Genomic DNA, 26,023 nt, shown 5'->3' with positions numbered 1-26,023 from the left:
CTCTGGAAGTTTTTATAAGGGAATGGGGGTATTTAGGGGTTCGAACTTACCCTTATCATAGGCGAGACACAAATATTCTAATAGGATGATATTTTTTCACAGTCATTCCTAGGTATGTTGAACCCATTGCTTGGGACTTGATTGTCCTCCAAGTAAACCAATAAGTTATAGAATATCTACTTAATAAATGAAATCACCCACATGTATCTACTTATCTCGTAATCAGAACGTAGGAGTAGGGTTACCAAACCTTCTAAACTAAAAAGCAGTAGAAAGCGAAAGTAGTAACTTATGTAGACGAAGAAATGTAATAAAAAGAAGATTGACTGAACAAAACAAAAATCCTTTGAAATGCATATTTGTCGGCGAAAACAGATCGTCTGCTCGTTATATAATACGAAAATGTACCTACTTTTTATGGTGAATAGATAAAAAAGTAAGATAAAAAAATACAAGATAAAAAAGTAAAAAAGTCATTACACGGAAGATAGTAGAGTTGGCAACATTGCTTAAGATGTTTTTTCCGCAGTCAATGCGCTTCGCTGGACATAGCGCATGTTAGAGTTTTTAAATGATGTAAAGTAAAAAAATATTAATATTTATTTGCAACCTTTTGTTCAATTCATGCCACACCAAAGCGGATTACGTTACATATTTTTTTGATCACATTCAAAGTTTATTAGTATCTATTGCTTTAGTATATATACTTTATTGTTTTTATATCCAAAATCACCTCGTGGAAACTTGTTTTCAAAAGGACATCGATAAATATCTAATAACAGACTAGTGGACCCGGTTGACATTTGATTTATTTATACCCAGACTACACCGATACAGAATAAAAATAACTAATTCGAAATTTAAATGCATCTCCTCAACAGAAAATATGTTTTTAATACTTTCGCATGTTTAATTTTAACATTATTTATAACAAGGTCATTATTTCTCATAGTTTATAAGTAGTTATTAATGACACGGATGAAGTAAAATGCTTATCATAAAATGAACTTAATTGGTTTTCATAGATATTTTAGATAAAGATAGACGATTTTGTAAGGAGTTCCATGCTAAGCTAGTTTTTACGTAAACATGTAATGCTGTACATCAACTGTGTAAGACGGTAAAACTACGTACGGCCTGATATGTATAGGTTTTTCGGATTCAATATCCGGCCAGACAGAATGATGAATTTAGATATCACTCATCTTGGCGTGTTCATCGCAAGCACGATATTCTTCTGTGAACTTAAAATTGATAAAATTATATTATTTAGAAGTTATTAAAAGAAAAACAATATCGCGGTTATATTTAATTGGTTCAAGAACTAGAGACGTTAAAATTCACAGGCGTGACCCGAGGCGGAGGGCGGAAGATAATCTCGCGTAATAATAAACAATCGCTCTTCGGTGTCACCGTCGTCAAATTAATCTTTGACCTTCTTGCGGTCACCGAATGCTAGTGAGCGCTGCGAGGCTCGTCGGCTGAGACTTCATTCGCCTCACACTCTCCGTGGCGATCAGACATCGGCAATCCACAACATGAGGGTGCTGCTAGCCGTCCTCGCCGCTCTAGCGGCCGCCACCGCCACTCCGATCTCCACCAGCAAAGTCGTCTGCTACTACGACAGCAAGAGCTATGTCAGGGAATGTAAGTACTATTAGATATGCTGAGCGTTACAGTTAAAGCGAATTAGCTTCACAGTTCTAAACAGATTTTTTACGAGCCGCCATTTGCATTTTTCTAATCTTAACTGTATTGATTTGTTTTAGTTGATTTGTTTGTTACATCATGCTTTCAATAATGGATTTTATAAATGCCGGTATTTATCGACATATTGTACGGCTTATAAACCGCCATTTTATCTAAATAACCGATGACCACGTGCTAGAACGTTCGATCGAGTTATAGTTATATATCAAAAGATGTAATTTGTTGACATTGAAAAATAAATAGGTAAAATATACGTAATTTAAATCTGCGCTTGCGCTTTTTATATTCTTTGTGTCCTGTATTTGAATAGGTTCGAGAATAGTTTGAAATACTTTATTGAATAGTACTTTTTTACAACAATGATCAAAGAAAGTTACGTTTTTCAGATTTCAAGAACTACGTTTATATTTTTCTGTTATTGAATAATATTACTTAAATAGTTAAGTAATCTAATGAAGATTTTATAATTTTCCCCCATAGCATGTATGAATCTTTAACAAATTATCAATTTCATCGGATGTTGAAGAATCTTGAACATGATTTCATAGTATGGAATATAAAATGGAAAATAAAATAGCACACGATTTATTTTGTTATTTTCATCTAATTTTCATATTTTGTTTTTAATAAATATGAAGGCCGCAACCACCAAACTGTCAGCGAATTCTAATATATTTGTTGGAAAACGTTAAATTGTCGCTTGCTTGAATACGTGCGGTTTAGTCTTGCAGTTTTTGTACCTACGAGTAGAAATTATTAATAGTACACAATCGAACGCAATATAATACGTATAATAACGATCTTTAATAGCGATAGAGACGCGGGAACTACATTCTGATATTTTACAATAGAAATAACAATAAAATGTCTGCATACGTTATGTAATAATATACCTACCTCATAAGTCAAGCTCATGGAAAAATTAATAAAAGAAAATCACCCTAGTTTTTCTTAGCATGCAAAAATGGATTTATAGACAAAGTATTTTTTCAAGAAACTATTTCAAATTTCAATTGTTAGATCTTTTGAATTGCGTCTATTTTATGATCCAAAAATACATGAAGGCAAACAATTCTTTCAATTTGAAAAAAAAAAATCAATTATACTTTGTATTTATTTTATTATTCTCCATTCAAATGCATATTGTTACAAATATTCATTTAAATAAATATAGCTCCATTTATCAGGTTCGAAAAGCGCCCCACACTTTTTCCACAATTATACTATTTACTGTTCCTTAATTGATTCCTAGATTGAAGATTATTTTTTGCTTTTTAGTTGATTTTAACATAAAAGCGTGTTTTTTAGTTTTTTAAACTATATTTATTTTATTATTTTTATATTTGTATTTGTTGTTATAGCGACCACCATCATGCATCGTTTGTAAAAAAATCAAGTGTCTATCTATTACGGTTTAAGAGATAAAGCCCTGTGACTCACGAACAGACAGCGGAGGGTTTCGTTTTATCCTTTGAGTACGGAATCCTAAGAATCATTCTACAAGATGGCATTATAGATATGTTTCAGTACATTTGAGTTATAGGGAAATAATATTATTATTTTCCAAAGCTAAAAATCAATCTAGTAACTTTGCCTGAACGCTCCATAAGGCGCTTTCTCTCGCCTCGAAAATTGTTAATCCTGAGGATATTGATAAGGACAATCGTACAAAATTTTTAAAATCGTGTATTGTCATCGGTCCTAAATAAATCTGCAAAGTTTGAACGAAATCTGGCCGTTTAAAGTGGGTCAAAATCGCGCCCAAAGAAGTCGGTTACAAACAAACATACAGGTGAAGCTAATAAAAAGCGTGTAAAAACTGTAAAGAGCTACGTTGAGCACAAGATAAACGTATCAATCGTAACATTTGTATCTGACTATTATGCGGGCATGTATTTTCGGTAATGGAAAAAAAGAATGGTAGAAAATTAATTCCATAAAATGAATTCCTCCAAACAAAACATTATATATGTGTTTGCATACTGGCGAACAAAACATAGGATACCCCTATATTTGTAAACTTTTGTTCTTTCATTCATTTTTGTCATCTATTTGTAACAAAATTAACTTGTTTAAGTTAAAAATGCATTTTTAAGTTCTAAAATATTTAATATTTACAAATTTACTCTATACGTAATTATTTTCAAAACAGCTCTAATAGTCAAATTGGCGTATTTTTCACTAGTAAATATATAAGATAAGATAATATAATAATAATAAAATAATAACATATATTTTAATTAAGTATTTTTCACTTAATTTCAAAAAATCTTCTATTTTACAAAATATTCCTTCATGATAACAATAAAATTGATCCAAATTTTATAATAGGTTATTGTACAATCAAACAAACTTACCAAGTGTAGTTCGATTGAAATTATGCTCCTAGTTGTCTCGTCCGAAGATGATCATAGAATACTGACTGTTAGTTAGCTCCCTAGCACTTACTAACGCCACATAAGTTTAAATAATCTTTCTGAAAATAAAAATTCTGCATAATCTGTACCTCGTTGTCTGTCACGCGCTGTCATTACGTCGAGCTGTCATTCAGTTTAAAGTTGTAAATATATTTTAGTATAGGAGTAGCATACAAGTATGCCGTCCACCGGATGTCAAGTGGCTACTGCCGCCCGTGGACATCTGTTACTACACTTAATTGATTCTACAACTTTCGGGAGCAGGTGTAATACCTGCAGGGGAGGGTGGGACTGATCATCTTCGGACGAGACAACTAGGAGCATAATTTCAATCGAACTACACTTGGTAAGTTTGTTTGATTGTACAATTATGCCCTAGTTGTCTCGTCCTCGATGATCATAGAATACTGACTGTTAGATGTTCAAAGACCTGTTGTAGAATCAATACGGACAAACATCACACAGCTATGAAATAAATACGCCACGCAGGTGCTGACCTGTGTGGTGGAACGGTCGCTTACCGGTCGGAAACGCAGTGTTCAATTAGGAAACATCCTGAAAATCAAATAATAAATTCTGTTTCAACTCCGCGCTTCCATTAATTCTTCCCTGTGTGTGTTTATGACTTCTTTACTTAAAAAAGAACCAATTATAATAAGAGAATGTAGCATAATTCAGCATCTTATACATTCAATACAAAAATAAGCACAGTACTTATAAAATAAATATTTTTCGACTTGGCGGTGGCACTACCGTGGCCCCAGAAGTCTTATCTATTACATAAGTATATATAATAAATGATAATATGTAACAACACTTATTGCAAAACTTTTGATTGCATAGATGAGGCAATCTATAGCACAGTGTACTAAATGATACCACCAAAACGGTTCAAATGGACCAAATGTGGTTCCTTATGAAACATAAATAAAATATTTAAAATATTATTATATGAATTTTTTTTTTTTTTTTTTTACAGAGTCCAAACTTCTCAAGTTTCATAATTTTATGTATAGTTATCATTTATATTAACTTGATTGGTAATAGTGGAGGCTAAAGTATGTAATATTTTGTCTCGAACTAAAATAAATATAGTAATCATTTATATTTTCTCTGCATTTGAAATGTTTATTGCTGCAGTAAGAAGGCTATCCACATATAGGTACTATTAAAATAATAATAATAATACTGTAAAGTATCACTTGTTAACATTTGTTCCCAATTTTGAATACAAAAACGTCTATCAGGAATGCTCCCTGATACCATTTTTCTTTTTTTTTTTTTTTTTTTTATATTAATGTAATGTTCCACATATATATACTTGTATTACACGTATGTGAATTTCTCATTTGTTCTCAAGACGGAGTTATTTGAACGCACGCGGGATATCGGTGCGCTGGATCCTTTAGCGATTTGACACTGTGGGATTCAGCACAATTACCCATGGCGTTTTACAAATATAAATTTATATATTTATTTATTATGTACTACCTCTATATATATAATATGTATGTATATATTTATGTACATATATTTGCATAAATTGTAATTATAATTAAATATAATTTGTAACTGTCGAATTAATATAAACATTGTATATATTAATTAAGTGATATATATAATAATAATATATATCACGAAAAAATCACTGTGAACTCATCTTATGCTCAGCTGTATGAATAAATATGTAATTATTTTGAGGGATATAATTGGTTAAGACTCCAATAATATTTTAATCAAGGTAAACAAAGGTTGGATATCTGATAGGTTACCCTGAATTCCAGTTTCTTTATTCTTTTTGATTTTGTCCTATAAAAATATGGAGACATAGAAGATAATATTCCAATGTTGTAAATATTATTGTGTATACTTTTGAAACTAAATATTTTATTTCATTCCCATTCTGTATGACCTAAGTAGTTCCTTGATATAAAATTTATGAATGAATTTATATAATTCAAAAATGCCTTGCTTTTTTCACCAAATTACTTAATATAATCCTTAAGATTATGCAAGTGTAGGTGCTGTATACTAATAAAGCATTTTATCCACTAATTGCTGTGGCATATTATTAAAGTCATCTTAACAAAGGATTTCAAAAAGAAAGTAAATTTATTTAATTTATTGATATATATATAATACAATATATATTTAAAGATAGCAATTATATGGACTGAATTTCAAGGAACTTACGTTTCCTTTAAATGAATAATTTTATTTATTTTTGTTGACACATAATTGTCAAGTATGAAATACCAGGCTATGATATTTATATTCATAAAGGTACATAACAAGTGTATATATGCTATACAAAGTCAGCCAATAATAATAAATAAGCAATAAACTCTTATAAAAAACTGAACAATTTTTTATATCAACAAACAAAATTTATATCAAATGATGTTCTTATTACTTACTTACTAGGCAACATGTCACTCCTTCAATAACACTAGGTTTATTACTTGGCAAAAATAGCCTTAGGTAACAGTTTTGTATACAAAATATATTATCACATAGTACAATATTATGTAAGTCTATGCTAATTAAAATTATTTATTGAGCAGGTGGCCTATGTTAAAATTTGTTATGTTCAAATATTGAAATAAAATTAGTTTCTTTCTTAAATTTAATATGCGTATGCATTGTATTACCATGTTGCTGTTAAGCTAAGGAAACAAATTGTAAAGGAATAGAATGGTTGACTTGTGTTTTTTCCTTAAATATTGTTACTTGTACATTGTTACCGAATGAATGTTATCTATTATTTCCATTTCTCATTTTAGAGGGAAAATATATTCATTCATAGGTCAGCATAATTAAGATGGTAATCATACCATCAATGGTATGAATCAAATTTGATATTTATACATACCAGTCTTGTACAGTTGAGTACGGTTAAGCATTGAGTAACTCCGGAATGGATGCCTGTCTTCCTTCCTGTGTTGAGTTGCAGGTTGGTTCAATCTCTTTCTTGCCATCGTCTGGACACTTGTATAGAGAGGTCCCCACTAGTTTAAAGAACTGGGTTAATTTTAGTTTTTGGTATTTGCTGTACAATTATTAAGTCTTCATGTTTGATGTAAGTCATCATAATATTAAAAAGTCGTCTGCTTCTCTAATAGGAGAAAAACACCTCTGAAACATAAATTTTTTAGAGATATAGGAAACCATATTTTATCTGTGGTCATGGTTACCTAAGGTACAGTATAGGTACTGTATAAGATACAGTATAAGTACTTTGCAGCAACATTATATCTGTGATGATATAATGTAAGATTTTGTTACCGTTGTGAACAACTGCAATGGATTACACCCCGGGATAATACCCACTTGTTTGTTAATCAATAATGAATGAGTCTCGTTTCATTATGGATTCAATAACCCACCATCATCACAGAATTGAGCTTTGGAAACTATATCTATTTTTTTTTTTTTTTCAAATGTGAGTGTTTCCCCAAATACTCTAAGTTATTCACCAAACATTCGGTCACAATTCTTCTTCACAAATCTTCTATCTCAATTTCTATCCCACTACTGGGTACAGGTCTCTCCTCAGACTGAGAGAGTTCTTGCATAGTCCATGATAAAATAAATCCTATGTGCCTTATTCACAATCTGATTAGCAATATTTTTGTCAATAATTAAATTGCTTCATGAATAAGTTTAATTTTAGATGGGCTATAAATTTCATGTCGTTTCCAAGTATTTCAGGTATAAATAAATATTTGTTATGATAATGTTAATACTTTATCATTATAAATTGTTCACTTGAATTTAATGTTATAAGTAAGTTATCAGGGCTTTTCATTAGCCTAATCAGTAACCGTTCTTCATTTATTGTTGGTAAGATTAATCTCCCCTGCAATTCTTATAGAAACATGCTTCAAGTGCTCATACCAGCTGGATCTTGGAAAGACACATAGTGGTCCTATATGGAATATTAACCACTGTTTACAATGAACAGTTATTAACTGTCATTTATTACATTGCTCTTTAGAACTAAACAATATCACAATAGTTGCAATAAATGTATGACCATGATATTCCTTGCGAATATCCATGGCAGCTTAAGCAAGTTTGACCATGATATTCCTTCTGAATATATGGCAGCTTAAGAAATGATCAGAGAAAAAAACAAAGATCAGATAGGTCGGCTTTTGAGTTTTCAAATGTTTTGACACCGCCTCACCCCACAGGTGGGCCTGAGTGTCTATCAAATGGTATATAAAGCCCATTCATTTGTTTTGAAATATTTCAATGCCGCCTTACCCATCTGCTGGGCATAAGTGTCCATTATCTGGGACTTGGTACATCTCTGAGCTCCGAGATGTACCGACACGGTCACACGGTCACACAATGAAGGTGAGCCTAAGTATCCATCAGATATGTTTCAAACCCTTTTTATGAAATCTTTTGACGTTGCCTTAACGTCCATCTGATGATTTTGAAGGACCGTCTTTGAGTTTTGAGATGTTTCAACACCGCCTCATCCCGCAGATGGGCCTGAGTGTCCATAACAAAACACAGAATTGGCGGGAACATAATAAAGAAAATAAACTTACCAATACATTCCGGAACGAACTTGTCGTTGTCGAACTCGCACAAACATTGCCCGTATATCCGCTCCGTCCGTATATCCATTGAAAATTCTTCTTGTTTGGTCTCCAATCGTCATTTTTTAACATAACACTATATACATTATACATAAAATAACATATTTTATATATTATTGCGGTGACAAACATGTGGCGTCGTTAAGCGACATAGAAAACGAATGACAGCTCGACGTAATGACAGCGCGTGACAGACAACGAGGTACAGATTATGCAGAATTTTTATTTTCAGAAAGATTATTTAAACTTATGTGGCGTTAGTAAGTGCTAGGGAGCTAACTAACAGTCAGTATTCTATGATCATCGAGGACGAGACAACTAGGGCATAATTACATAAATATAATGCGGATAAATCTGCGAGGCGTAGCTAATGATAGATGGTACAGTGTGATGTAAGTGTGGAATTCGAATTATTTTGCCTCGAGTTTGCAAAAATAAATGGATTTGATTTCCTCTTGCAACGTACTCGTTGCCTCGAGATTACCTTGCGAGTCATCTTAAAGCGATTAATTTATTCACGTTTATATCTTTAAAAGTTGCTAATATGATATTGGTATATAAATATTGGTTTCAACGTCTGTAACCACGGTTCTCGCTTGTGTAATTAGACCCGCGAAACGTAAGTTGAAAGTGGTAAAACTTTCTCCTTGAACATTATTGTCAGTGAGAGCAAGAGTAAGAGAGCCTGAAGATTAAAATACCAATAACATAATTATGTACAAATGTAGGTACGTGTTTTTATTGCAACAATACATAATTTGGGAAGATTGTTGTGCCTCGTTACGGTTATATCATTTGCAAGTATTTTCTCATTAGTAGTTTTTTTTGCCACGAAAACTGCAATTTGTATCTTCGCTGAGCAGTGAATTATTTCAAATAATTATAGTTAGGCGTTATATAAATGTTTGTTTACTTTATGTGGATAGATTCTCATTATTTTTATAGTACATAACTTTATGAACTCAACCGTTTATTTTAAGTTAATAATATAAAGATAAACCTAGTAGGTACGGGTAATACTTCTGAACAAAGCTTAGATAAGCCGGTCTGACGATTACCGAGCAGAACGAGTCGTGACCTTATATCGCGAGTGTCAAGTGTCGCGATATCTTGCACAAACAGTTCTAGAATTGTGTGGAAGAAATAAAGTGAACAGGATTTAGTAGTTTAGCCAAATGATACCGCCATTGTTGAATTTTTTACTTAGTATCAAAGCAACTATGTCAGCTTTGCAAGTATGTAATGTTGTTGTAACAACTCTAAGATGTTCTACGGCTGAGCGGGAGTTTCTCTTAAAATAAGGATTCGTCTTATCCACGACGACGGCTAAGAGCGGATTGGTAGACTTCACAGGTCTTTTAACAAGTAACAATTAATATTTGTTTCTAGTTATTGTGTATCAAACTTTATAAACATAAAAATACATCTGAAACATGTGAAGTACTTATAGGTGTTCAGACTTCGGCCGGCGCGGCAGACTATGACATGAAATCCCTCACTCTTTTAGGCGCAGCAGTGGTACAGAAATTATTAGAATTTGGCTCAAACATAATATACGTATAATCAATTTCCATTTTCAATTTGAATTATTTCTTATTAGAATATTGAAAGCTAAATAAGTAAACTCAATACAGAGCGATAATTTCTTAATTGCCTTCATGTTTGTGTAAAAATAAGTGGCAACCCTCGTAGGTTGCCACTTATTTTTAAGAAAATAATAATTCAAAAGAATTGCGAGATCGATATATTTCTGAATCATATGAGGTATATATGAGGTACAGGTTATATTTTTGCCGGTTTCCGGTTACTTTTACTATGTCGCTATAATGTATTCCCCTAGGTACTACGATACGATACTATGCGTTTTCTGAATTTATTACTGAATTAGCGTAGAAAATATAGTATCTTGTATACTAAATTATTTGATGATGCGATACTAATAATTATACGGGTGGCAACCCTAGTGTACACGTTGGCACATCATGTGTCACTATCGTTTCATCCGGGGCTACGCCGCGGTTCTAATTGGACAAGTTTGTCGCTCACATATCCCAAACAATATATCAGAATAAACACCACCGCATCGTATGTGGTTGAGGTTGTTGATTGTATAGGCGATAAATAATTTTAACATGACAGACGAATAGACTAACGTTACTTTTAATATATATTGGAAGAATGAAACGATTTCTTGAACCAATTTTTAATTTCTTTCTATTCCCGCGCAAAATATAACTCAAACGTCGAGTGTTCTTCTTCTTTTTTATGCTGAATTAGCATAAAAAAGAAAAATAATACAATCGTACCAGCCAGTGATTTATTGTCACAAATAGGAACTTATTAGATATTATAAAAATGACACATCGTGAAAATAACACAAATTATTTAATTAAAATAATACTGAACACATCTGTGATTTTCCTCAGGTAGAATTTTTGTTCCATGCGGAGCTAGTTTCAGATGTGTACTGTACCCTTACCACGAGTTTTACGTTTTAACAAATATTACTCTTTTGGTATTTGTTTACGTATTTGCCCATACAAATTCCAATAAGCGCCCCTAGCGGATTTTATCGGAACTATAGTGTCAGTAACGTAACATTAAATGTTTAAATTGACAATATAGCGCCTTATGTTTAGTCTCTCTTTTTTGCGAATATGTGAGGCAGACAAAATGACTTGAGCACTTACTTATTGATACGTTTACTCAGTCTACTGAAGCAAATGGAACAGAATAATGGATTGAGTACACGTAATATAAAATTGTGGGATGTTTTGAAAACTCATGGTAAGGCTGAGAACGCACTGCGATTTAATGCGCGCGTTTAACCGCAAGACTGAAACCGCAAAAATATAAAACATATTGCTTTCTATACAAGTGCACGCACTAGTGATTTTTTCAGGTGACTGATTTATTGTTACATTTTGACCGCCGCTTGTTTAAAACGCGTTTTTTTGTCTCTTTTAGTAATTGTATCGTGGCGCATTGATACAAACTAAAGATATGTTATTAGCGGGTAAAACATGAAATATACAAAATACACCAATTGGAGTGAATCGACTCCAGTCGCTCTCGCGCGGCGTAGTAACTGACACGTATGTATGTCACTGTACACGTTAAACGTCATTATTTTAGTCTTTTAAGTCTCAAAATGCCTTCTTGTGCAATGCTTAAATGTACAAATTATGCAAAAAATACACAAGCTTTATGGAATCACATATCACAAGTAAATGAGGAGAAATCATTATGTCTTCATTATTTTTTGTGCTTGGTCCGCCATAATTACGTAACTATCAAAAAAGAGATTCTTCCACAAGTAGGTAGTGGTAGAGAAGCAAAATTTACGTATATATTTACGTATGAATGAATCTTGAAACGCAATAGCAAACACTAGTTGTATTTTTTATCACATTGTTCCAATAGCTCTGTCACTTATAAAATACCAAGTAAGCAAAATGAAAAACGCGCATTTATGTGTCAATGCGCTCGCGGTTTGCTCACTTATTTATGTTGTTTAGTGGGCAGGTAACATATCTATAGTTTTAAATATCAGTGGTTTTAAGTCTCGATGGGAGAGCGATGTCTCCAACCCCACAACATGTGCTATTCGCCTGAAATCCATGATGAGACTGAAATAAAATTAAGCCAAAAGAATACCGCAGTGCGTGTTCGTATGCGTTTTGGCGTTTTCAGCTATTTTTATTCAGTCTGCGTTTAACCGCAGTGCGTTCTCGGCCTAAGGGGAGTACCACTAAGCATCGGGTGGACTGCATGTTCATTTGTTACTTCAATCTTATAAAAAATCTCTTGTGTCTTCTTGGAGTTATCTTGGACAGTTTAAAAATATCTCGAGTTCGTAGATAATACAAATTATTTTTAACTAACTTCAGAAGTTTGTACTAATAGTACTAAACCACTATTTTTTTAACTTTGTAGTGATATCGATGTCGGTAGTATATTTTGTTAACATTTTTTATCCTTGGGTAGGTGGGCGGAACTGTGGGTTATATCATAGTCAATGCAAAGATTCTTGTATTTATTTCCTTTATGAATATCGAGTTTTAGGCTTATAATTACGTATGTGCATAGAGTAAAGATTACTCACTCCTAAAAAGAAAATGTACCCAGTTTTGAGAATTGAAACAGTTGCGTAAAAAAATTTTGCTACGTCTCCGTGCTAAAATGTCCCTAAAATATTTGAAATGATTATTATAAATTATTTAATTATCATTAAAATTACACAGTATTAGTTATTTATTCGTTAATTTTCTCTAAAAATGTTTTTATTTGTCAAGAATTCAAAAAAAGAACTTACTATAATAAGCCATTTGCGGCTTCATTCAATTTCAAGGCGGCGAAGTATCTTTACTAATCAATGCGTATGTGCAATGTACGTATTTAAAACCTGGTGGATGGGTGGATGCTTGTCTTTAACAACCGTTGTAAAATGGCATCAATGTATAATAAAAAAAAAGATTTTCAATAGTTGTGTTGTTTGAAATAATATCTAGTTTGATTTTTTACATAAAAGTCAGTAATTAATATAACTCATAAAAAAAAACAAATAAAAAAAAACCAAAACAGGTATGAAATGAGAGCACTTATATACGTAACGTAAGTAATTTCATACGCCAAGGTGCGTTAAGATTATAGGCCAAGGTACGATGACTAAAGTATGAGGTAATTTGAAAAATAAAATACTTAAGCAGATTTAAACAAATAACCCTGAATGTTACATTTACACGATTCATCCGACGATTATGTTAGGCCATATGTGCAATACATGAAGACATGCAGGCGACTTACACCCGGTATTAATACTCAATCTATCCAAACTGCCTACCAAAAATCAAAATTTGACAATTCCTAGTAAGTAATTGTCAAATGGCAGTCTTCAATAGGCAAAATATCGGATAGTTTGATTATTAAAAACGGGTGTTATTCCTATTGTGGAAGCTGCCCTCTACGAAACTGCCCCTCCCAATGTTGAGGGGGTTCAATTATTTTTGATTGAGGATTTGATGATTTTAATAATATATTAATTAGTTTACTAAAGTAGATCAATAAAGCAAGATATATTTTAATGCCATAAAAATGGAACTAGTATAAATATTATAGGTACATACAAGAAAATCTGGTTATTGTACAGTCGCACCACGCAGGTTTGTGGTACTGAGTACTTTTGTTAAGAAGTCACTTATAAGATATATATTAGGTGTAATAGAGTATAATTAAAATTATACAGCAATGGTACATAAATATAATGATTACTGCTATCCCTAGTTATACTTTATCGCCTTATGAATTCCAGAGATTAATATGTTTAAGTGACAAAGGTCAAATAAATAAACAAATATTCCATCCTATTTCTATTCAAGTAAATAGCAAAGTAAACTTGAACTGATTGGTCGAGGTGATATTCGTGATACTATTTTATCGGTCAAGATCGTTAGAGCCAGGCGAGCATAAACAACGCATGATACATATTGTGCTTGTGTTACGTGTTTTTGAACGACAATTAGCAATTGTACTGATAAATACATAACATTATTAGTTGTTTTACATAAAACACGCTTCATTCCTTATTTAACTTACTGGATTGCTGCTTGATGGTTTTTAAAAATTTGATTGCAACATTTAATTTTAACACTTACGAAAACCTAACCATCCGTCAAATACATTGTTAAAAAATAATTAGTTGCAACATGTTAGTAGAGGTTGAAATTACTCGTACGTTATAAATAACTTTGTGATCGGTTTTTGTCAACATCCGTATCTGTCAAAGTCGATTAAAAATTGTGGTAAAAGCGACACAAATGACAGATAAATTGGTGCAACACATAATTGTAAAATTCCATAGGTACCGTCAAGTTCTTATATTTAATTTTAACGCAAATTTAAAACGGACTTTGGATGCAATCCACCCTTAGATGATGTAGAGCACCATGTAACTTTAATGTTGACAAAAGCTGTCAAATCTACGATTAAGCAATTCATGGATTGCACTACTTAAGGTTAACCGGTCGTTTTTGGTTGCAGTGATTTTTTTGTTTCGTCAACTTCCGTATCTGTCAATGTCGACTAAAAATCCCAGTGATAGTGTAAACAAATGAATCTACATCATATAACAAATTATTATAGAAAATGGCACGTTTCTATAATCATATAGGTAAGCTGTAATTTGTTAAGTCGGTGTAAATGGTGTATTATAGATATTATGTCAAAAATTGAAGATCGAAAAATATTTTACCCTTAAAAATGGTTTAAAAAGAGGTAATTATGTAGCAATATTTTATAACGGCACATTTTAATCACATTGGTGTACTGAGTAGGCAATCAGATTTATAGGTGTTAATTCATTTCTTACGTGTATAATAAACGATTGTGATCTAAAAACATATTTATTTCTATGACTGTTCCTTTGTCTCAAGATGTGAGTCAATGAGGAAAATATCATGTAAAACAATCCTGATATTTGTTTCAAAGAACTTTAAATAAGGGTTGCCAGTAATAAATTTATAAAGAGGTCGCATGCCAATTGAATTGTAATACATGCGTAACCATTCCCAAGTAGGTATTTCATGATTATTGTCATTTATATGTTGTAGGTTTTCGATCTTGGATCCTACAGCTTAGTGTATTCTTTCTAATTTTTAAATGTTAAAGTAAATATAGTGGCACTCTTCCTAGATCGAACGCAACGGATATAATGTATATTTGATAATAATTATGTGAAGTTGAGTTGCTTCAAGAGGGTAATAAGATACCAATTTTAATATTAAGCAATGTGCCTAACATTTTGAACCTATTGACCCATTTGGTAAATCTACACCATTTGGAAAATTTTGTACATTTCTAATGTCGGCAGTACCTACCTAAGAGACTTAACTCAGTGGCAATTAATTCGAGTTGAAAGGAGTTGAAAGTTTAAAAAAACAGTGTAGTATTTATTATAATACCATCCATAGTAACTATATCATGAAAATTTTAACTATCTACTTATTACAGGTCAAAAGATAAAGCGAAATACGCTGAAAAATAGTGGTCTCTTGTATAGCGACCCCATTTATTTTCAAGTCATTTTTTTATTTTTAGCACTTGTTGTAAATTATGGTTCAAAAGATAGAGCTCTGTGACAGACGGACAGACAACGAAGGTATAGTAATAGGATTCCGTTTTAACCCTTTGGGTACGGAACCCTAAAACGTGTTTGGAAATCTGCCAGCCCTGAGTCCTTACTGTTCTTCCTACGATCCTCATCCGATCGCGTCACTCGCACCTCTAAGTGGTTAATGACGGAAACAATGGAACTCACTTAACTATAATAAGTTCGTATGAACCGATCGCCCACACGTCGCGTCGCGTATACTGTTCACACTTGGAGGACAAAGAAGAATTATGTTTTTTTTAAACATTGCAGCAGCAGACAACCATGCAATCCACCTGACTGGCTGGCTCCATGGTTACCTCCGCTCATGGACATCTGTAATCAACCCCAGATAAGATTAGCTTCTTAATCGAGATTGGCCACTCATGAGCCGCTACCCTTAAGGGGTAAGCTGGAATTCCTCGGAATAGTATGCCTCCCTTACCACATCCTTCAATACGGAACACAGCAGCGCCTAACACTGCCGTTATAAGGTAGAAATAGGTGTGACAGTGGTGCCGCCGGCGTCGAACCACAGAGGGTTCTACCACCTTCAAAATGTCCTATTATTATGTCCTGATTGATATATGCTTTTATTGTTAGAATATTTGTATTTATGTATTAATATTCATATTTTTATGTAGGTAGGCAGGTATGCGTAAAATATGTTGGTTAACAATTGAGTAATCTAAAATCTGGAACTGTTAAATGAATCTAAAACTAGTAAAATGCAATTGAGTGGTCGGTGCTCGTATTACAAAATTTAGCTTATTTGGTTTGAAAATCTTATGTCTGTAAATCTCAGTAAAACCATTAACCGAATCTTAAGTAAGTAAGCTTTATGCTGAATAACCTAACCTAACCTATCCCTATTTAAGGGATCGAACTATACTAATAATGAAATAAAGTTGAGGGTTGCATTTACCCAGCTCAAGCGCGCATGTTGCCTCTCGACTTGGACCCGGCGCTGTCCTTCTGCACGCACCTGGTGTATGGGTTCGCCGGCATCCAGCCCGACACGTACAAGATGGTGTCGCTCAACGAGAACCTTGATGTAGACCGCAATCACGCCAACTACCGCGCGATCACAAACTTTAAGACCAAGTACCCAGGTCTCAAGGTCCTGCTGTCCGTTGGTGGTGATGCCGATACTGAAGAGCCCCTGAAGTACAACACACTGGTAAAGTTTATTCATATAACTAAATTTCTCTAGTTACCTATTAAGTGGTATTAGATTAACTTTCTGACCGTTTGTAAATGCAACAGATTCCTATTGGCTTTACAGATTTTATCAACCCATCTCAGCTCAATCGAGGACAACCTCGTCAAAAGTAGCGTATACAATACGCTACTTTTGCCTAGGTTAGAACATCGGTGCTGCCGAGTTTTAATTTTCCGGGTAGTCTAGTGACTCATTGCCACTTTGTAAATTTTTGGTCTAGAGAATTCATAACACAACGTTTCTAAGTAACTCCTTTCATACTTAGTAACTTTGAGCTGTTGGGTACCATTCCAACATTTCTTTGTTTTATGTTTTAGTTGGAGTCACCGCAGGCTCGTACTGCTTTTGTGAATTCTGGTGTGCTGCTTGCTGAGCAACATGGCTTCGATGGTATTGACCTCGCGTGGCAGTTCGCTAGGATCAAACCTAAGAAGATCCGCTCTACCTGGGGTTAGTACGAATTTAGGTGATTCGTAACCATACATAAGAGGAGACTATTTTAGTCTTAAGTACTTTGCTAATGTACAACTACTCAAATGGTCAATTTAGTTTCAAATATTACAGCCTATTATAAATAATCAATCTATTCTAAACTTTTGCGTACCAAAGATTGAAAAATATCAAATTTCGGAAGTAGAACGGATGTACAGACAGCTCCAAAAGTAGATGAACAGATTAAGGTTTCAAAAATACCTACATATATACCCAAGCTTTCATAAGTAGCTAAACACACCTACATAGTACCATAATTACAAGGAGATGAACGTCGTAAAGTTGCAAAAGTAGAAACTCATCAACAACCCATTACTGTCCCACTGCTGGGCACGGGTCTCCTCCTCTCATAATGAGAAGGATTAGGCCATAGTCCACCGCGCTGGCCAAGTGCGTATTGGTAGACTTCACATACCTTTAAGATTTTCTTTTTTTTATATAAATGTCTCAGGTATGCAGGTTTCCTCACGATGTTTTCCTTCACCGTCTAAGCAAGTGATAATTAATTTCTAATACGCACATAAATTTGAAAATCAGAGGTGCGTGTCTGGGATTTGAACCTCGGACCCTTCGATCGAGAGGCCGCGTTTCTTAACCACCAGGCTATCACTGCTATCTAAAGTAGACACTACAGTATCAAAATATCTGAACAGTAACATATATCATATTCAGCTACTTTTGTATTCATATAATTTTGACGCTTTACGATGTTCATCTACCAATAATACGAAGGGTGTTTAGCTTATGAACATTTGGGTATTTTTGGAACTTGGTTTTAAGTAAAATTCGTATTTCTAAATAAACTCTATTATTCATATTTATAATTCAAATGTAGATCGTATGTGTATTAATACATTTTTACGTAGCTCATGTGGTTCGCTTTCAATTTAGATCCATTACTGAGCACCGGATCATAATGGATTCCATTAAGATCACACAAATTACTTTAAATCTATATATGGAGTACCCACCACTTAACCGTTGTTGGTTATTTCGAGTAACTAAATTATTGCCATTATTTTATCTTGTTTAACCTTCAAGATAGCTCTGAAAATGAAAATTATATTTATTTTTTATTTATTGCTTCATTAACAAAATTACATGCAACAAAACTTATAGATAACACAGGCCAAAAAAGAACAACATGGAATTTCAATTAGAAATGAAGACAGCTAACATATAAGAGTACATAAACACACATAGATGTACACAACTAATAACATAACAAAAATACATTACAAATTGGAAGTTAAAAGGTTGCCTAAAGTTTAAAAAGATGCTGCATAGAACATCCTGCTTACGTCACGAAATTGACCAACGTTATGTTCCTAGGATCCATCTGGCATGGCATCAAGAAGACCTTCGGCACCACTCCCGTGGACGACAAGGAGGCAGAGCACCGCGAAGGATTCACTGCGTTGGTCCGTGAAATGAAACAGGCCCTCAGCCTCAAGCCTAATATGCAACTCTCTATCACCGTGTTGCCCAATGTCAATGCTACCAGTAAGTAAAATTTTATTTGTATATTTTTATATAATATAGGAGTAGGAGACGAGCATGCTGTCTACCTGTTGGCTACTGCCGCCCATGGACATCTGTAACCAACCCCAGATAAGATTATATTCCTACCTAAAGAAACCACCGCTACCCCAAAGGACTAAGCTAGAATGTCTCTGAAAACTATGTCTCCCTTACCAAATCTAACAACCCATAACACAACAGCGCTTAACACTGCTGCTATTAGTTAGACATAAATAAGTGTAGCGGTGAAGTCGCCGTCGTCGAACCACAAAAAAATTCTACGAGCTTTATTAGGAGGCAGGTAAGTTTTAGCTATTTTTTTTCCACGGTTCGTATAAATCATAAAATTTAATGTTTCTGCAATCTTGAATTATACGAAAGATGATGTTTTGTTGTATTGGATTTTTTCCTGTATCTGTTGGTAATTTTATGAAGTAATTTGTACTATGTTTTATTTCCCTGTAGTCTACTACGACGTGCCTGCCATCATCAATTTGGTGGACATCGTGAACGTGAACGCCTTCGACTTCAACACCCCCGAGCGCAACCCGAAGGAGGCTGACTACGTCAGTCCTATCTATACTCCCCAGAGCCGCAATCCCCTTCTGAATGTTGAAGCCGCTATTAACTACTGGTGAGAAATGTTGACTTATTATAAATAATCATCGGCATCTTCAACCCATTTTAGTCCCACCGCTGGGCACGGGTATTAGCGCCTCGCGCTGGCCAAGTGCGTATTGGTCGACTTTACATACTTTGAAAATTCATGACTTTGAAAAGTCAGAAGTGCGTGCCTGAGATTTGAACCTCGGATCCCTCGATGGGGACGCCGAGTTTCTTAACCACTAGGCTATGACTGCTTTTATAAACAATATTCAATGGTTATTATTGACAGGAAGATTTCAGTCGTAGTACCTAAACAATCGAGGCCCAGTATTACCATAATCAACCCGCTTATGTAAAATTATCCCTGTAATATTTTTTAATTAATCACATCCATCCCTTTAATGGATGTTAAAAGGTTTCGTTTAGGTACGGATTAGGTGCGAATGTATAAATCTTATTCATATTTTAGATCGTACAGAATGATTGAAAATTTTGGCATACGTGAATACGTGATGTTATTACTCTTACCACGCTTTATTAGCTTGACTTGTATGTATGTGCCGAAATCTTTGATCTCGATTTTAACCACTTTGAACGGTCCAATTAATTAAAAATTTTTGACACTTATCAAGAACTGATGACATACATGATTTTAATAATTTTATCCCATTCTCCTCAACAGGATCGTCTCGAATCAGGATTTTCGATTTTCCTTGTGCGATTTTAGCGTGGTTTTTAGTTTTTAAACTATAATTATTTGGTCATGACGTTCCTGGTCATCTAAAATGTTTTTTTATGCTACAGGACCCAAGCTGGGGCACCCAGTGGCAAGATCGTTTTGGGTATAGCTACTTTTGGCCGTACGTGGAAGCTGGACTCTGACAGCGAGATTTCCGGAGTTCCTCCTGTACACGCCGATGGACCTGGTGAAGCTGGTTAGTATAAATAAAAATGACCAAGTGACTGCCGAACTCGCACCCGGGGGGTTTCGTACCATGAAATTTTCATTCTTTTTATTTTGACCATGTGTTATCATTATCATAGTGATATGGTTTAGAAGATAAAACTGAAAATGCCGAAAAATAGCGGTGTCTTGTATGGCGACCTCCGGTTATTTTAAAGATTTCTACCCTTTTTACTCTTCGGGGACTCAAAGCCCTTAGCAAGGTATGCTACTAATATGAAAATGATGACCTTCTCTGGAGGACAGGCGCGGGATTCTAACAAAACACACAAGCAAACAAGTCGTACGATACCCTATGTTTGCTCGTACCTGATTGGTTTTTGAGTCAATCAATCATAACTTGCTTCAATAGTGAAGGAAAATATGATGTTACTAGCACAAGTGATACACAGTATACAATTTCGACACGACTTTAGACGTATAATTTAAGTTTTAAATAACCTTCAAAATATAAATCCTGAAATGTTGAATGTAATTAATTTGTCAAGTTGTTGTCGCAAGTCGCGGCTTGCCAAAGTTTCATAAGAATCTAAATTTGAATATAAACTGTGGAACTTTTTACTTCTTCGACAGAAGGGAGGGAAAGTTTACAAGAAATATCGGGATTAAAGACTGAATTTGTTTTAATATTATTTTTATGTTACAGGTCCATACACGAAAGTTGAAGGAATCTTGAGCTACCCAGAGGTCTGCGCTAAGCTTATCAATCCTAACCACCAGAAGGGCATGCGGCCTCATCTGAGGAAGGTTTCTGACTCAAACCCTAAGAAGCAGTACGGTAAGCTATATATTTTCTATATATATTTCTATATATATTCCATGCAATATTTAAGCAAGCATTGCATACTATGAATTTATGGTACATTAGAGATAGAGAATACTGAAATACTAGAAAGCATTAAACGTAGAAATAAAACCTCAATTTTGTAACATGATTTCCTACAAAACGTTAGTATTCCATTAAGTAGGTAAGTTAGTCGCTTATAAAGTATTGAGTTATATATTTAAGTTATTTTTCGGTTATAGTGTGCGTTACTTTTACCTTGCAAAAATATACCGGGAGTTGATATTATGCGGATATTGTACACATTGAATTTTATAATTCACCATCGAGGTGATTTCACGCCTTAAATTCTTACTGTTTTAATGTGCAAAAGTTGGGGTTGTAACGATAAAGATTATTGTACAGAAAATGAAAATAAACTTTGTTAATAACGAGTATTGTGTCAAAATCTGTGGTAAATAATTTACATTTAGGAATTTCCATTAATTGCACTACATTATTACGACTAAGTGAGAAATACTAAAACACGCGAACACTTTGTACCAAAAGTTGAACGGAAATGCGATTTTGAATTTTCCCACATTATTACGATGTTACGTGTACTCATAGGTAAAATGTATAATGCTTATTCGTAAATGTTACGTTACAACCCTAATTAATATGAGTGAAGGGTCGCGTTTCATATTTAGCCGGTTGGAACAAATTTCAGAGCTATTTACATAAATGCTTGAGTAACTTCGTGGGAATTAGCAGGTACATTTAACTTTTCAGACGTGGGCTTAACGAAGGATGGAGACTTTTTTGGTTGGTACTCCATTATAGCTGGCTTTTAGCTCCTCATTACTAACGTTTTATTGTGTTTATTAAACCTTTTTGGTGATGGCTAATGGCTCAAATTGGCTGAAATTGTTATTGCAATGCTGAATCAAAGTTATTTAGTCTAATATGATATCAATGCAACAATAATAATGAAATGTTTTTGTAATTTAATTAATTATAGCTGTACATATTTATTCAATTGGTTGTATTATTTGATATTGTTTATGAAAACGGCCAAAATTTTATTTAAATTTTGTTTGAACCCACTCCAACACAACCTACCACAACAACAAAGCAATATACTCGTAGTACTATTACGAACATTAAACAAAAATAATTAAAACCCAAACGAGTGTCATGTCTTACGATGGTTGGATATGAATTCAATTTCCATTAATTAGCGTGAAATGTATCCAACGTATAATGTTCTTCGTAGGCAGCATTTATTTGTATAATACAATATTAAATTAATATTGCATATAATGTGTGTTCAAATTGTGTATGTCCCTATTTTAATACACTAATAAGGGCACGTTTCTGTAGCTTTTGTAGCACATGGCGTATAATAAGATTGGTAAGGAATTTTATTGACTAAATTAATGATATTTTAGGAACCTACGCATTCCGTCTCCCCGATGACAACGGTGAAGGCGGTATGTGGGTGAGCTACGAAGACCCGGACACCGCTGGACAGAAGGCTACATATGTCAAGTTAGTTATTATATGAACCTACGTACCAAGTTTGAAGGTGGCAGAACCCTCTGAGGTTCGACTCCAGCGGCACCACCGCCACACCTATTTCTGCCTCATAACAGCAGTGTTAACGCTGGTGTGTTCTAATTTGAAGAGTGTGGTCAGGGAGACATAGTTTTCCGAGACGTTCCAGCTTACTCCTCAGGAGTAGCGGCGCATTTGTGACCGACCTCAGGCAGGAATATCTAATCCTATCTGGGGTTTATTACAGATGTACATGGGCGGCAGTAGCCATCTATCTTCAGGTGAATTGCTTAAACGTTTCATGTAGAAGGTATACAGTACCATTCCTAGAATTTGGTGAAGCACTACCTGTTGGGTACAATTTTTTGATATAGTTAAAAACTAACTTAACAACAACAACAACGTATTACTTGCATAATGCACGTACTTTAGCTCTCTGTAAAACCCAATCATCATAACGGATTTATTGATTATGGGACGATAATACAACGAACATAAATTATATGAAAAACTACGAAACATATTAAGTAAACATAATTTATTTAATACTATAGTGTCGCGTAGTAATTTAATTCTCGCTATGGCAGCGCATTTTATTTGGTAACTTAATACGTTTTAGATATCTGTTCGGGGTCTGGGTGTTTAAAATTGTCTCTCTATTGAGTATGTCAATGACACCAGAAAACCAACAGAGAGATTACGAGTTTAACAAACCTAGTATTAGTAGATATATAATTGATTCATAGGAATTTATAAAATTTAGATCAATCATATTTGTTTTTTTGTTTTTGTATTAATTGTATAATCGAAGGCAAACAATATTATTTAAGCAATCAAGTTATTAGGTATTTTCTTAAGTATTATCTGTAGTCCGCTACTAAAGCTTTGCATTGAAATAAATTAAGTAACTTTATAAAAAAATGTATTAACATTGTTCAATGTTCACAGATCAAAGAACCTTGGTGGAGTGTCCATTTGGGATCTGTCGATGGACGACTTCCGCGGCTTGTGCACCGGCGACAAGTACCCCATCCTCCGCGCTACCAAGTTCCGTTTAAATTAAAAACTTTTCTTCAGACAACAATATTTATGTAACAAATATAAAATAGTTAGAATAAGAGCCTGCGTATGATTTTGTATCATTTGTCTTATTAGCCCTAGCGTCAGGCTCCTGGCCACCTAAGTAATACTAATTCTTTTACTTTAGATTTTCTTGTCTTAGTTTTCTCTGGAACCATTTTTATAAAGTACTAGACCTTAACTTGAATTGTATTCGAGTGAGTTCATGTAGTGTTTAAGTTTACAGTAAGGTAGTATTTAGTTCTATATAGTAGATAGTCGAGTTTAATCGAGTGATACAAAATTACATGCAAGCGGTAGGTCTTAGCACTGTTTGTCATTCAAACTAGTGGATCAGTGAATCAGTTAACCAAGGATCTCCTGTCATACATTTTTCTTTAAACATTTATTCTCCAACGCTTCATTTCATTCATCCCATGCATGCAATATTTTTAAATTTAGTTATTTCTGACCAACAAATAAAATTAAATGTTGACCAAATAAGTTAATTTTAAGTTGAATGTTTGTATGTTTTTATGTTATAGTTTGGTTATTTATGATATAAATATGTACAACTACAAACATGTAGTCAGGTAATAACAAATAAATGCAATCAAAATGAATTTATGTAGTTTTATTCCTAATAGATATTCGTACCTATACCCTACGATATTTTGGCCGATGTAAAGAGTTATTTATCTTTTATTGGTATTTTATTTTATAATTGCACAAAATATTAAAAGGTATTCTAGCATTTAAATATTTTTAATATCTGTCACTTTATCATGGCAGCATAGATAGTCGTATTATGTCAGTTTTGGCGCATACCTATAATCCCTATATTTCATTTTAATAATTGTCAAATATCAGTTCGAAATTATTATAGATTCCTTGCAGAAAATCTTTTAAAACCTTTTGGCAGAAGTTAGAAATAGAAATAACAATAATACAATGTTTACAAAGCAAATACTAAAACTACATAGACAAGTACCGTATTTCAAGCCGGCTTTCCCTCAAATTATTATAACAGCACACACGGAGACATGTCCAACAAAACAGACTAAAAAGAAAGATCCAGCATGTCCCCCTCCCGCTGCCCCCTCCCCTCCCGCTGCCATACCTCCAGAAAATGGTCCAGTATATCCAGGAAGTGGAGGTGGAGCAAATGTCCTAAAACGAGGACTTAAGTCCGGAAAAGTCCGAATGGGATTAATACCAGAAGAATGGTTCTTATTTTTTCATTCCAAAACAGGCGTCACAGGTCCGTATCTTTTTGGTATCATGCTTACAAATTATCTAGTCAGCAAGGAAAAATTTGTCATGGAACACGAGTATTACTGTGGACTTTCGATTTTTGTTATAATTTATTATGTATCAACAAATTTTGGCCCTGCTATTGGTGCTGCGTTAGATAAAGATGTAGATGAAGTAGCAAATGCACTAGAAAAAAGTAGAACAGATGAAATAGCGGGCCTGGAAGGTGCAATCAAAGCGGCAAAAGATGCACAATGGAGGGCAGAGGGCCAACAATTGCTCATGGATGCTAAGAAAGAAAATGTTGCCATGCAGTTAGAAGCAGTATATCGAGAAAGATTAATGCAGGTCTACAAAATGGTGAAAGGCCGCATGGACTATCATGTTAAGCTTTACAGGGCGCAGGCAAGGATTCAACAGAAATGGATGCTCGAATGGATTTTAAGTCAAGTTATGAAGTCAATCACACCTGAATTAGAAAAACAAGCTTTGAATCGGGCTATTGAAGATTTAGCAGCTGCTGCTAATCGTGCAAAATAAATTTACATTACATAATAAATAGAAAAAAACAGATTTCTTTATAGATAGTTTTATCCTAAAAGAATTGGCATGTTGTGTTTTGTTATGTAATTTATTTATGAAGAAATAAAACGTAAGTAAAGTAATGGTAGGCATTTTCATTTTACGATATAACTTCG

At 33.9% G+C, this 26,023-nt stretch overlaps 2 protein-coding genes and 2 long non-coding RNA genes across 5 annotated transcripts in view; 3 read left to right on the top strand and 1 right to left on the bottom strand.

Annotated features, from left to right (window-relative positions):
* Nucleotides 1–26,023, top strand: part of LOC140743346 (uncharacterized) — a 466,218-nt gene that overhangs the window by 80,457 nt on the left and 359,738 nt on the right. The window lies entirely within an intron of this gene.
* Nucleotides 1,480–24,694, top strand: Idgf (imaginal disk growth factor). Of its 2 annotated transcripts, XM_073074509.1 has the most exons (10): nt 1,480–1,647; nt 16,817–17,067; nt 17,427–17,559; nt 18,934–19,104; nt 19,588–19,756; nt 20,533–20,663; nt 21,339–21,470; nt 22,248–22,280; nt 22,907–23,006; nt 23,961–24,694. In XM_073074509.1, exons 1-10 carry the CDS (start codon nt 1,539–1,541, stop codon nt 24,073–24,075), a joined length of 1,344 nt encoding a protein of 447 aa, XP_072930610.1. In that variant the 5' UTR covers nt 1,480–1,538; the 3' UTR covers nt 24,076–24,694. The 2 variants fall into 2 exon arrangements, with proteins under 2 accessions (XP_072930610.1, XP_072930611.1); XM_073074510.1 differs by lacking the exon at nt 22,248–22,280 and having other exon boundaries at nt 1,481–1,647.
* On the bottom strand, nt 4,054–9,035 carry LOC140743338 (uncharacterized). Its single transcript, XR_012102453.1, has 3 exons — nt 8,690–9,035; nt 7,000–7,262; nt 4,054–4,186 (listed from the first exon to the last, which is right to left on the bottom strand). It is a non-coding gene; the product is annotated as an uncharacterized LOC140743338 (long non-coding RNA).
* Nucleotides 25,220–25,990, top strand: LOC140743336 (ATP synthase subunit b, mitochondrial). The gene has a single exon (XM_073074507.1). It carries the CDS (start codon nt 25,275–25,277, stop codon nt 25,863–25,865), a length of 591 nt encoding a protein of 196 aa, XP_072930608.1. The 5' UTR covers nt 25,220–25,274; the 3' UTR covers nt 25,866–25,990.

This window comes from Epargyreus clarus, unplaced genomic scaffold, assembly GCF_041222505.1.
Source record: "Epargyreus clarus isolate Ecla_fem2 unplaced genomic scaffold, WU_Ecla_fem_2.2 ptg000007l, whole genome shotgun sequence".
Lineage (NCBI taxonomy): Eukaryota > Metazoa > Arthropoda > Insecta > Lepidoptera > Hesperiidae > Epargyreus > Epargyreus clarus.
The sequence above is the reverse complement of the archived record's forward strand: the minus strand, read 5'-3'. Positions and strand labels throughout refer to the sequence as shown.

What these genes read in the sequence shown, in the direction of transcription:
- Idgf (XM_073074509.1), top strand. Translation starts at nt 1,539, where the DNA reads ATGAGGGTGCTGCTAGCCGTCCTCGCCGCTCTAGCGGCCGCCACCGCC. An exon ending in CGATGGACCTGGTGAAGCTG is followed by an intron (nt 20,664 to 21,338) that starts GTTAGTATAAAT and finishes TTTATGTTACAG; the next exon opens with GTCCATACACGAAAGTTGAA. An exon ending in AAACCCTAAGAAGCAGTACG is followed by an intron (nt 21,471 to 22,247) that starts GTAAGCTATATA and finishes TTAACTTTTCAG; the next exon opens with ACGTGGGCTTAACGAAGGAT.
- LOC140743336 (XM_073074507.1), top strand. Translation starts at nt 25,275, where the DNA reads ATGGGATTAATACCAGAAGAATGGTTCTTATTTTTTCATTCCAAAACA.